The sequence below is a fragment of the Rhyacophila brunnea genome, unplaced genomic scaffold, assembly GCF_057557595.1.
Source record: "Rhyacophila brunnea isolate RB1 unplaced genomic scaffold, BYU_Rbru_1.0 scaffold_17, whole genome shotgun sequence".
NCBI classification, from domain to species: Eukaryota; Metazoa; Arthropoda; class Insecta; order Trichoptera; family Rhyacophilidae; genus Rhyacophila; species Rhyacophila brunnea.
This window is the reverse complement of record NW_028232827.1, coordinates 31,542,469-31,556,108: the sequence shown is the minus strand read 5'-3', so window position 1 is coordinate 31,556,108 and position 13,640 is coordinate 31,542,469. Positions and strand designations below refer to the sequence as shown.

Genomic DNA, 13,640 nt, shown 5'->3' with positions numbered 1-13,640 from the left:
CTTGAGACTTCCTAAGACGCACCCTTATTTATATACCGATAAAAGTCACACAAATGACAATAAGGATTTAAAATAGACATATTATTTATGTATCATCACTGACGAAGTCTGAACATTTCAATTTCTTATTCAAACCGAAACGCGTTTGGGCAGTCGCTACTTCAACTCGACTACCTGCTCCGCCGCACCAGACTAGTAATCGGTGATGATTCATCATGACCGTAGAATTTTACAGCGATTGTAAGACACCATCGATTATAAGGCCCATTTCAGACGGGACACCGGTGTCGTGCTCGTATATAATAAGGAGGCCTTTGTATTACGTTAATGAGTCAAAGCGTGTCCGGTACACTTTCCAGTCGTCCGGTACACTTTCCAGTCGGCCGCTACATTCTCAAGCCGCCGATACACATGTTTTTATGACCGCAGCCAGTTTTATTTTCTAATTTATATCGCGAAAGTATGCGTTGACTCATTAGCTCTGGGCTTTCATAAACAAAGTTAATCAATACAAAGTATCTATCAATACCTTGGCATTAACCCTTTCTAAGCGTTACGAATCCCGACTTAGTACAACAGTGCGCGTTGTGATTTCAAGCATCAATAAATCGTAATAAATGTCAGTCAAACATACACAAATAGAGTAGTAAAAAATCGGAGTCAAGTTCAAAAATGATTATGACAGAACCTAATATTTTATGTGACTCTAAAAATAAACATTCGTCGCCTAAATCTGATAAGAAATCACGAACAAGACTTCTTCATTGAAAAAATGCCAGCTTACTCGAGCGGCGCCATGACACTTACGAAATGGTGCTGGACTAATGCGTCGATGACAGATTAACAAGTGTAAGAACAGTTCAGTATTCTTATAGTCTACCGGCTACCATTTCGACAAATATGTCATACACATAATGAATAATAATATGGTTTATGACTTTTATGAGCATTTTTGTTGAGTGTGTTGAAAAAATATCAGTCATAAATAACTCATTTTTATAGCATCCAGGACATCTCAAACTGTGTAACTTTTGTTTGAACTCGCATACACATTGCAGCACTGCAGGCCGAGTATAAATAAATCATCCTTGAGAACTACTGGCTATTTGAGAGTGATGTACTTACCACCAGTGCCTGGTTTGTACCTACCATTGACCCCGAACTGAATGGAATCGAATGACACATAGTTTATATAACAGAATGGTTTATTTTTCGAATACCTATTACAATTCGTAAAATATTAAATTTCAAACACTTTTTGCACTTCTAAATGCTTTATAGTCACCACAATTTTATTTTCAAGTTCATTTGTTTTTTTTTTATTATATTACTTCAATAACCTGGTACTAGAATAGGTAATCTCTTATTTTATTATAATGACGTGATAGTAAGTAACTCGAGTTATTTTCGACTATAAATATAAGAAGAATTCTACATAAAAAAATAGTAGTCATGAATCAAACCCTTTTGAATAGTATTACGAAAAAAATAATTCTCAATTGTCTGTCTCACACCAGCAGACGATGATTTGCCGCGCAGTGTATAAAAATTCAGTAGCGCGGGATCTGGTGTTTGCGTAATACGACAATTTCCGCATTTATGCGGGAACGGGCGTCTGAGTGTTCGTGTCTTTTCTTTATAAATGGCTGATAACTAGGGTAAATAAATAATTTTTGTCTGTTTCACCTAATACTATAACCAGAAAATAGTATTTAAAAATGTTAATCAATGATAAACAAAGAGACATATTAAATCGCGGACTTCTAGGTATATTTAAATGACACCTGGTTCAAATTATTTTCCGAAACTATAAACTCGCGGATAATATACTGGCAGATAGGCGAATGAATGCAATCTCCAAAAGCATTCCTTTTGTAAAAATATTTTGTAAATTCACTTTGATCAATGTAACTTTCGAATATTCTATTTAACAGTTTACGCACCAAATAGTTTTTCAATCACTAAAAAACAATATAACTTATTATATCGCAAACTCGTATCGTTACAAACACGTCAGTCAAATGTCTTCGGCGCACATGCACTAAGAAGCGATAAGACACTATATACGCGGCAAATTTGAATTGGCCCGATGACTGATATATTTTTATTCAAGACACGCTCCCGAAAAATATTTATTTAAATTAGATAGAACAAAAGTTTAGGCTATCCATTGACAGATGTCAAGAGAAGGATGATTTTTGAATAAATTAAATCAATATTCGAATTATTCGCGCCTGGCGGAAAGCAGTACTAGGCAAACGAAAATCGAAATGACTTTAGTCAGCTGACGCGCGGATGACTCGCGCGTATAGGCTGACTAAAGTCAGTTGCCGCGTTAGAAAGGTTAATAGTTTTCTTTCAATATGACAACTCTACCTTATATACTTCAGAAGCGTATCATTTTTGTTATCTAGCACGGGCTTTTACGAAATCTGATTTTAGGCAACAATTACCTTATCTATCAGGGCCATAATCGGGTCCAGATTATGAAACGACTAATTGCAAAAAATAACAAATTTTGACTTGTATTGCAACCTATATTTTCCCAAATACTACATAGAAATGACATATCTGAAGTAATCAATGATTGCAAATATAGGCTTAATTAAAATGTCTAGAATAATCGACATGCAAATTTCAACCAGCAAAAATACAATTATCTGACCAATTTTATAACCGAGCTTGTATACAAAGGTATTTTAATTACTAAAATTCGGCAGAAAAAAAAGTGAAATCATATCTTGTTTTATCTCAGCGGTGAGGAAAGAACAATATGTTCTGTCTAAATTTTGTTATCACCTCCAGAAAACAATAACCGCAACATACAAAAATCATTGTGAACGTATATCAGCCACTAAATTAACATTGCCTTAAATTGTTAAAATTTTGAATAAGTTTGAAAACCCCCGTTCTACAGAATGCATTTCCTGGCAATTGGATATCACAGGGTGTAAAACCTTCTTCCTTTCCTGACATTTCCGGCTCATTTCAAAGTTCATTCTATAGAGACGCTGGGTAATTGACAGGGAAAGGAGGAAGAAGTACACATAGCAATGTTGTCATCTTTTTCAATACTGATTACAGTACAGAGGTGTAAAAATTAAAGTAGGTATTTATATTTTGCATAAAATTATCTGTTGGCAACACTGACACACAGTGTAAACTGTAAACTCATTTAACAGAAAATATATATGTCCAAGTAATAACCATGAAAGTCTCAAGTAAGACAACATTTATCTATATTATATAGATTTTTCCATGTATAAATAAATACAAATATGAGCGATTTGGGTTCTTAAAACATTGAGTATTATTTAATTTATCTTTTAAAACTATGTTGTGTAATGATAATATTAATACCTTAGTATGAATTCATGAAAATTAAAATATTTCCATACCAACAATTAACCACTAATAACAAAATTATTATTCATAAAAATATTGTAGTTTTGTCTTATGATAAAGCAATAAAATTATTACCCTTACCAAATTTTTAATTATTTACATAAGTCATTAGCAACTAGCTTTTTTACGGCCCATATGTTGAATCATTTCAATAATAATTTTTATATGAATAAAAAGTTTGCGGATAATCTTGAAACCCATCGCTTTCAAGTGTTGTAATACTTGCAAAGAATTCCATAGGCTACATTAGTTCAAGCTCTTTAATCTCAAATTATTGAAGACTCACCTGGACTCTGAGAGGATGCATCATGAGCAGGAGTAGCAGATCTGTCTGGGGCACGAGCTCGGCGATGGGGACCTCCATGTGGCGAACCGCTTGGCAGATGAAAGCTGCCAGATATCGGTGCAGCGGGAAATGAAACGACGCCCTCATCACTTCCGGCTGAAACAAATCATCGAAACATTTAACTAGGGAAATGAATCAGATGATAATTTTTTGGAAGTGATTGTTTTCCGACTGACAACAATCTGAAAACATTTTAATGTTAAATACTCCGATCTACACAGTAGAAAACCGTATAAAAAAACATGGGGCTCATACGAAATCATGAGATGGGTTTCAGAAAATAAAAAACTTTATAAATTAGCGCTTAGTCTCTAGACTAAAATACTAAGTATTATTCCTGAATAGTTGCTGATGTGAAAGAGGGAAGTGCACCGCTATGCTGTAACTAGGGACATTGAAGTCACTCGAAAAATGACGTCATATAAAATCATTATGACGCATTTGTCGACCCTACTGGAGTGAGTCATATACTCTTTGTGAAATTTACGCTACTCAAATAGTATCGTTAATAATTGTCCCCATACACAAATAAGTATGTGGGCATATATCTATGGTGGGCATGCGCATTGGGTGCCTCGCTTCGATACGTGTATTGCGCATACGTCACAATGACATCATTTTGCGAGTGCCTTCAATGTCCCTAGTTACAGCATAGAGCCCGATATCGACTAATAAACCAATCTGTACAATTCTATGTAATTAACATTTTCATTTTTTATCATTCGGATTATAAGACTCCCCCCAGTTATTATCCAAACTCTTTAATCATAACAAACAATATAAATAAAGCTTACCCCGTCAATGTGTGGTCTGGAGAAGGATATAGCATCGAGCCACCTCGTCAGATAGGCCAGGCAGTAACGGATGAGCTTCTTGGCAAGGTCTGCATGAGTGCTGTCGGTGAGATGGGAGATCACCGACCACATGGGGTAGGCCGACGCTTCCAGTTCGCAGGAAAACGCCGCATAATATGATGACGGTTCAAATTCCACGTGGGTGCCAAGCTCGCGTACGTTTACATTCATACCTGAAGGAAATAATACATAATATATAGGTGGTCGGTCATCATCAAGATGATCTTCACTCCACTAACTACTGCTAGGACCTATTTAGTAACACATTAACCCTTTCTAAGCGTTACGAATCCCGACTTAGTACAACAGTGCGCGTTGTGATTTCAAGCATCAATAAATCGTAATAAATGTCAGTCAAACATACACAAATAGAGTAGTAAAAAATCGGAGTCAAGTTCAAAAATGATTATGACAGAACCTAATATTTTATGTGACTCTAAAAATAAACATTCGTCGCCTAAATCTGATAAGAAATCACGAACAAGACTTCTTCATTGAAAAAATGCCAGCTTACTCGAGCGGCGCCATGACACTTACGAAATGGTGCTGGACTAATGCGTCGATGACAGATTAACAAGTGTAAGAACAGTTCAGTATTCTTATAGTCTACCGGCTACCATTTCGACAAATATGTCATACACATAATGAATAATAATATGGTTTATGACTTTTATGAGCATTTTTGTTGAGTGTGTTGAAAAAATATCAGTCATAAATAACTCATTTTTATAGCATCCAGGACATCTCAAACTGTGTAACTTTTGTTTGAACTCGCATACACATTGCAGCACTGCAGGCCGAGTATAAATAAATCATCCTTGAGAACTACTGGCTATTTGAGAGTGATGTACTTACCACCAGTGCCTGGTTTGTACCTACCATTGACCCCGAACTGAATGGAATCGAATGACACATAGTTTATATAACAAAATGGTTTATTTTTCGAATACCTATTACAATTCGTAAAATATTAAATTTCAAACACTTTTTGCACTTCTAAATGCTTTATAGTCACCACAATTTTATTTTCAAGTTCATTTGTTTTTTTTTTATTATATTACTTCAATAACCTGGTACTAGAATAGGTAATCTCTTATTTTATTATAATGACGTGATAGTAAGTAACTCGAGTTATTTTCGACTATAAATATAAGAAGAATTCTACATAAAAAAAATAGTAGTCATGAATCAAACCCTTTTGAATAGTATTACGAAAAAAATAATTCTCAAGTGTCTGTCTCACACCAGCAGACGATGATTTGCCGCGCAGTGTATAAAAATTCAGTAGCGCGGGACCTGGTGTTTGCGTAATACGACAATTTCCGCATTTATGCGGGAACGGGCGTCTGAGTGTTCGTGTCTTTTCTTTATAAATGGCTGATAACTAGGGTAAATAAATAATTTTTGTCTGTTTCACCTAATACTATAACCAGAAAATAGTATTTAAAAATGTTAATCAATGATAAACAAAGAGACATATTAAATCGCGGACTTCTAGGTATATTTAAATGACACCTGGTTCAAATTATTTTCCGAAACTATAAACTCGCGGATAATATACTGGCAGATAGGCGAATGAATGCAATCTCCAAAAGCATTCCTTTTGTAAAAATATTTTGTAAATTCACTTTGATCAATGTAACTTTCGAATATTCTATTTAACAGTTTACGCACCAAATAGTTTTTCAATCACTAAAAAACAATATAACTTATTATATCGCAAACTCGTATCGTTACAAACACGTCAGTCAAATGTCTTCGGCGCACATGCACTAAGAAGCGATAAGACACTATATACGCGGCAAATTTGAATTGGCCCGATGACTGATATATTTTTATTCAAGACACGCTCCCGAAAAATATTTATTTAAATTAGATAGAACAAAAGTTTAGGCTATCCATTGACAGATGTCAAGAGAAGGATGATTTTTGAATAAATTAAATCAATATTCGAATTATTCGCGCCTGGCGGAAAGCAGTACTAGGCAAACGAAAATCGAAATGACTTTAGTCAGCTGACGCGCGGATGACTCGCGCGTATAGGCTGACTAAAGTCAGTTGCCGCGTTAGAAAGGTTAAACATGAAGTGAAGCAAAAATATGACCCTGATTGTCTATGTGTCTACTGATTATGTTAGCAACAAGTGACTTTGCATTAGTGGTTAATTTGAAGAGAACATAACTACTATTAGATTTTATTTCCCAATTTTCCCAGGATGTGTCAAAAATACATTAAAAATGATCACTAAATAAAACTTTACATATCATGTGGTTTATCATTTATGAATCATTTTAAATCTTCTCCCACTTTGTCCATGTGTGCATGTGAATTAGCAATCATTACATTTCTTTCATGTTACAAAGTTCTTTAACCTTTTTACTAATAAGCCGGTAGGCGGTAAAATAAAAAAATAAAATCAATTTACGTTTCAAGTGGTAAAAACGAATTCTGTTTCAATTCTGAGTAGGGAATCCAATCCCGAGCCAAAATTCTGATCCCGGGATTTCGGGATTATAATTTGACAATCCCGGGATCCCGGGACTGGTCCCGGGATTGGCATTTTTTCCATTGTTTATATAAAATTTTTATATTTACAAAATCGGTCAAAAATAAATCTATAATTTATACTATTTAAGACATTTATTGTTAATAATGTATACGTTCAATCTTGGAAATACATAAGTTTAACGGAGTAAATAATATTGTAATATAAATAATAATGTGAATGTAATAGGAGATTGCTGTTTCTGATAGTAAAAACTTAATGAATGGATTAGCGAGATTTAAAATAGTATAGCAAATAATCATGGCGTACTTATGGCCTTTCCGCTTCATAAATCTAATTAGTCAGCCAAATCTGAAACTGCCGTAAAACGTATGGATATCATGGTGGAATAACTTTGTTAATAGTGCGAAGCTAGATTAGATTTTTAATAATTTATGTGAAAAAATAAAATGAATTGGCAACCTACACATGGGTATAAATCAAACTTCATTCAAACTAAGTTTATTTCTACCATAGTTATTATTTATTGAAAGTATTTTTTCTGTTATATTTTCGCTTTTATTTTATTTTCCATAAAAATTGATAAAAAAAATCAATCCCGAAATCCCGGGATTATGTTTATCAATCCCGGGATTCAAAGGTATCGAAAATAGCTCGGGATCCCGGGATTCGGGATCCCGGGATTGGAATCGCTAATTCTGAGTATGTGACGACATTCCCAATATATGTCATGTGTTCAACATAATTGTATGCTTAAAATAATTGATTTACCCCCCGTTTCCCGTTTAAAGCAGGACATCCAAAGATGTCATCTTTGTATGAGCGGCGTTCCGTTCACGGAAAAGTTCGCGTCTTGAGACGTCATTGGCAGCCATCCGGTTTTAACAAAGTTATCGTTTATTCTACAATATTGAGAATACATTACAGTTATGAACCCATCCTCTGAATACGAGAAAATAAACAAAGTACATAAGGAAGAAAATCCATTGCCTGCATTTTATCTCTCCCTTAGTGTTAAGCTGTTCAGATTTTTGGTGACCATCATTTTTTTTTCTCGTTATATCAGCCCTAAAGGGTCACCAATATAACGAGAAAAAAACACAATAGAAACCAATGAACAATTAAGTATACAAGAAGGATTTCACGTCGGTCAAACCTGTTTTTTTTTAGATTATATTTATTGGATTATAGACTTAAAATTTAGTTAAAATAGTTAAAAATTATTGTGTTTTTTCGCATAAAAAAAAATTCAGATTAAACATGGTAAAACTATTGACACAATCATCAAAAATTATGAGGTCCATGTATCGAGAACCCGTCCATGCTCTCGAGAATGGCGTGACAGAGCATAAATTGTAGAGTCCAGGCCGTGCCTCCAAAAAATCTTCCACATACCACCTACTCCGAGAGTATAAAACCACTCGGTCAAAAGCATTTCCCAAACAATGTGAAAAATGATCATATTGTCACCTTGCAGCATGGAGAGGAATTCAAACCACATGTCGATGAGGGTCTCCTCCCGGAGGAAGACGAGCGCCACGCTCTTGTGCGAGAGGACGTTGTTGAAGTCAGAGACCAGCGGCCAGTAGCAGTGCTCCTTCATCACGCGGCGTGCACAGTCTATCACACGGTGACGATTCTTATATTGATCTGAAGACAGAAAACAAATTCACTGATAGACATACGCCTAGCAATAGTGTCACAAGCGTTTTAACAAGTTTGTCATACAATGAACCATCATCATTACATCGGTAAAGCATAACCTTTTTATAAGTAGGGTCAATTTAATCTAAAATAAAATTGTAAATCACCAAACCAACATTAACAAGCAGGCTCCTATTGTAGTATAATTAAAAACAATGTAGGTATTCAGTGCTGCCAATATAAAGAATATTAATTTATCTACGGTACTAATTTAATAATACTATAAACATTCCACAATCTGCCTCTTATTAATTCAAATTCTTTGGTTTTTGTGATTAGATATTGATTTCAGATCATTGTGAATTTTCAACTTGAATCGGTGTAAGGTTTTGCCTCCCCTCTTTCCTCCATTTGTGACATTGTGATATTTGACAGGCAATATGAGCAATAGACTTTTAATCAATTTTGTGAAAAACTGAATAAAACCGGAAGATTCGGGTGGTCGGACTTCGTGAAATTCGTAGTACAGTATAACCCCTATTTTACGTTTTTTAAGGGACTGAAAAAAAAAACCTAATTGGAGGGAAAATGTAAAAGGGGGGAAAAAAAGAACATTTAAATTTTATGTTTCTAAAAAAATAACGTTTTATTAAAAAACAACATTCAATTTAAATTTTTAATGAAATTTTTTTAATTTTTATTAAAAAAATCATGTATGTTTGTTGCATTTTTGTTATGTAATTCTCTTTCAAGACTATATAAACATTTAAAAGTGTCATCTTGGATATCAGCAAAGCTTGTAAAGTAGGTTTTTAAACCCTCGGTGAACCTCATTGCTTCTTCTTTTGTTGGAATATCAACCTCTTCTTCATCAGAATGGCAGGCGCCGAACTCGGGCCAATCACAGCGTCGCTCGCCGACCAATCACCGTGCGCCGTTCTAAAGACACGGAGTTTTCCCTCCAAACACCTTACGCCGTTCGAATGTTACGAACCAATCATTGTCAAGCGCGTGTAACTCGCATATTTTGAATATTTCCGACGTACATCGCGGGAAATAAAAACGTAAATGCGGGTATTAAATGTACTGAAATACATCGGGATTGAAAAAATTACACGCAATTGCCGGGAAAACGTGAATTCTGGGCACGTAAAAACGAGGTTATACTGTATATGTAAAAGCTTTTAGTTAAGGGGGGACATGCTCAGCGTACGTGAACATGGAGCTTTTATGCTATTTTCAAAGCATGATCCTGGACATTCCTTAAACGTTGTAGATAATTTATTTACATAATTTTGAAGCCATATTATCCTTTATATTTATTTTAAACATATGATGACTGCATAAAGTATTTTTATTACATAAAATAGTATTCTTTTAAACCTCTCGCTCTAATGTTTTAGAATATAGTCATATTTTAGTACGTCCATGTGAAGTGGTGTTAAGATTTTTTATATTTATTAATTTTTAAAAGCATTTATAAAACCATTAGTAGAATTTATGTCGACATTATTATAGTGATATATTTACAATAAAAAATTATATTGATAATCTCTGTGATCCCAAATTTGACAAGAATTAGGCATTTTATTATTCAAAAAATGGGCAAGATTTACACATTTAAAGATAATTTTAAAGATACTGATTATAAGCTATGTCTTTGACCATTCAAATGTGATAAACATTCTACGAATAATGTTTGCTTTATAATAATTATTGACCTAAGAATAAGGTAGTATTTTTTTGAAATACGCCATTTCTATTGGCATTTTCCAGTGGCTAAGCTACAACATACGGCCGTAGCCATAAATTGACAAACGATAAATGAAGTAGGGAGTAAGATCATAATAACGCGCGTGTTTGAACATGTACCGTTTTAAAAAAAAATAAAAAAATTTTGGTTAGGTAATAAAAATACTTTATGCAGTCATCAAATGTTTAAAATAAATATAAAGGATAATAAGGCTTCAAAATTATGTAAATAGATTATCTACAACGTTTAAGGAATGTCCAGGATCATGCTTTGAAAATAGCATAAATGCTCCATTTTGACGTACGCTGAGCATGTGGGCCGTTAAGCCATAAATATATAATCACGAAGAAGAGAATAAACACCCACCATGCAAGGTATTCCTGACGAGTATCTTAGTCATCATGACCTTGAGGGAGATGACCATGACGTGGAGGAGATTGAGCTGGTTGACCATGCGCAGGGCGAGGGCCTCGTTGGAGAACAATTGCACGGACATGTGCACTACGCGGTTACTGAGCATATCAGGGTCTGCTGACAGCTCCAGCACCAGAGGGATCCGGGCATAGTGCATCACAAACGTCCGCGTCAAGTGTTCCTGTAATCACAAACAAATATTACCCATTAGCTCTAAGAATCACTGCGAGCGCATTATAGAAATGTATACAATATTTTTTTTTTTTTTTTTAAACTAACTAGGACGATAATAATCATCATCCGACTACTGGATAAATGCATCCCTTAGCTCTCAGATGTCACTTATTTCCACCAAACTGAATCATTTCATCGAACAAGTGGGTTTTAGAAGGTCACTGTGGACATGTAGTGCACCTTGGGTACCACTGTTTCTTCCATACAGCGATTTTGATATCTTAAACATCAGAATCACCCCAATAGGATATCCCTTGAAAATTCTGTCCAGTCGTGGCATCGAAATACTGATGGTATTGTAATTTTCATGTTTGCAAATCAACCAACGTAAACATGAATATGTAAAGAAGTTTACGTTTTAGTAAATTACGTATATAAAATATCTATATTATATTCGCGCATCCTTACAAAAGTGAAAATGGCGACCAGTCTCATTTTATTTGACATTAAATTTTAAAATTACTGTTTCGGAGTTTGTATTAATATTTTATCTGTTTGTTGGGTTTTTGGTTTCGCAAAATAACAGCAAGCGATGAAAATCTATAATGAAATCTTCAGACTACACATGGGAAATTAATAAAGTCATTAATCCGACAGGAAGTGCTGACAAATAATTACCACCAATGGTCGGAGTGCGTTACGATTATTATTATACATAATTATATCCTCATAAATTTATGTTGTTATTCATAATGTCAACATTATTATTATTACAGCCGAACTTGGTTATTACGATCATAGAAATAGCGAGATCTCGGATGTAATGAGGAAACATTCGTTGACATTTTAGTTTATGATTTTCTCCATACATTTATTCTTTTTATTACGAGCTACTTCTCGGGTATACCGAGCAAAACTGTTAATGTGTCGATCATTTAAAAACAACATTTTCGACTCTAAGCAATAAAATCCGACCGGGCAGTTAACTAGACCGATGCCGCCGGGATCGGATTATGTTTATGATGGTGGTTATTTGGTGTTACCACATTGAAAAAGTATCTACGCATATGGTTGAAATTGCATGTAAAAAATCCATACTTTGTGAAGTCAGTAAGAAGCTACCAGCGCCGGCGGCTCAGCACTTCATTACAATAAACAACTTCTATTGTAGTTTATGAATGCCATGCTTGTTTCGGGGATTTTTACGATGGTTTTCAGATTTTTTATGTTCTATGCTTAAATAGAATGTGGCGTGAAAAATGTTACATAACAATATAATGAGTAATGCTCATAACAAGCAAATTCAGTCGGTCCCATCTTCCTCATAATAACCAAGCTCAACTGTATTATTATTACAATCAACTGTATCTGACTTGAAATATGGTCTTTAATTTATTTTTAAAACAATTTTGTTTTTATAATTATTAGTACTTTTTTGCGTTTTGGGGCTCACATGGTACAAATACATAGTCATAGTCACACCAATAGATGGCGCCGCTTACAGGGGGCATCCTTTCGGATAGAACTTACGATCCTATATATACGTCTGTTATATATGGGGACCACTCACTGAATGTATTATCTATACTGGTCTCTCACTAGACACACCATTTTAGTATACCGTGTATTATCACCCATTGCAATTTACCAAGGAATTGCGGATATTTGGTTATGATAACAAGATGTCACCACTGGTTTTCATACATTATAAAGATGTGAATTAAGATCAAAATAACTCATAGATTCATTGAAATTACATAGATGTCACTCTTTACTCACACTGTGCCTAATTTATTGAAATACGCACAAATAAATCAATTTTCATTACACGTCAAGGTGTCCACTAAATGTTTACTATCGAATCTTCACCATTGGGCAATACTGACCTTATAATCTTGATCAGGCAGCATATTGAGAAGAAAACAGACAACGTTTTGAGGGAACTCATATTTAAAAGTCCAAAAAATGAATTCCTCCAGCAGTGTTGTATGATGCATCTTCTTACCGAGGGCAGGGAAGTGTTTATATCTGAAACAGCAGAGATAAATTTACAATGGTATTGAATAAAACAAGAATATTTCTACACAATAACAGTGATAACTTGGCAAACTACTGAACCGGAACAAAGAAATCTTCTAATTTTTTTTTTTTTATGGTGTACATAGCATATTTACATATTAAACATATTAAGGGCGGACGTGCTCAGCGTGGGTTAAAATGGAGCTTTTTTCTATTTTCAAAGCATGATCCTGGACATACCTTAAACGTTGTAGATAATCTATTTATATAATTTTGAAGCCTTATTATCCTTTATATTTATTTTAAACATTTGATGACTGCATAAAGTATTCTTATTACATAAAATAGTATTCTTTTAAACCTATTGCTCTAATATTTTAGAATATAGTCATATTTCAGTACATAAATGTGCAGTGGTGTAAACATTTTTTACATTTAATAATTTTTAAACGCATTAAAAGAACCAAAAGTAATCCGGCAATCGGCATGGTAAACTAGATTCTATTTCCAACGCAGAAAAAAATT

The 13,640-nt window shown here is 34.3% G+C and overlaps 1 protein-coding gene across 1 annotated transcript in view; it reads right to left on the bottom strand.

The window, feature by feature from the left end:
* The window catches only part of Ubr3 (Ubr3 ubiquitin ligase), a 186,993-nt gene that overhangs the window by 89,764 nt on the left and 83,589 nt on the right, over positions 1 to 13,640 (bottom strand). Inside the window, exons 6-10 of the mRNA XM_085944479.1 lie at positions 12,983 to 13,124; positions 10,875 to 11,103; positions 8,582 to 8,761; positions 4,546 to 4,778; positions 3,692 to 3,847 (exon numbers count right to left, since the gene is read on the bottom strand). Coding sequence (XP_085800605.1) covers positions 3,692 to 3,847; positions 4,546 to 4,778; positions 8,582 to 8,761; positions 10,875 to 11,103; positions 12,983 to 13,124 — 940 coding nt within the window. The remainder of the gene's footprint in view (positions 1 to 3,691; positions 3,848 to 4,545; positions 4,779 to 8,581; positions 8,762 to 10,874; positions 11,104 to 12,982; positions 13,125 to 13,640) is intronic.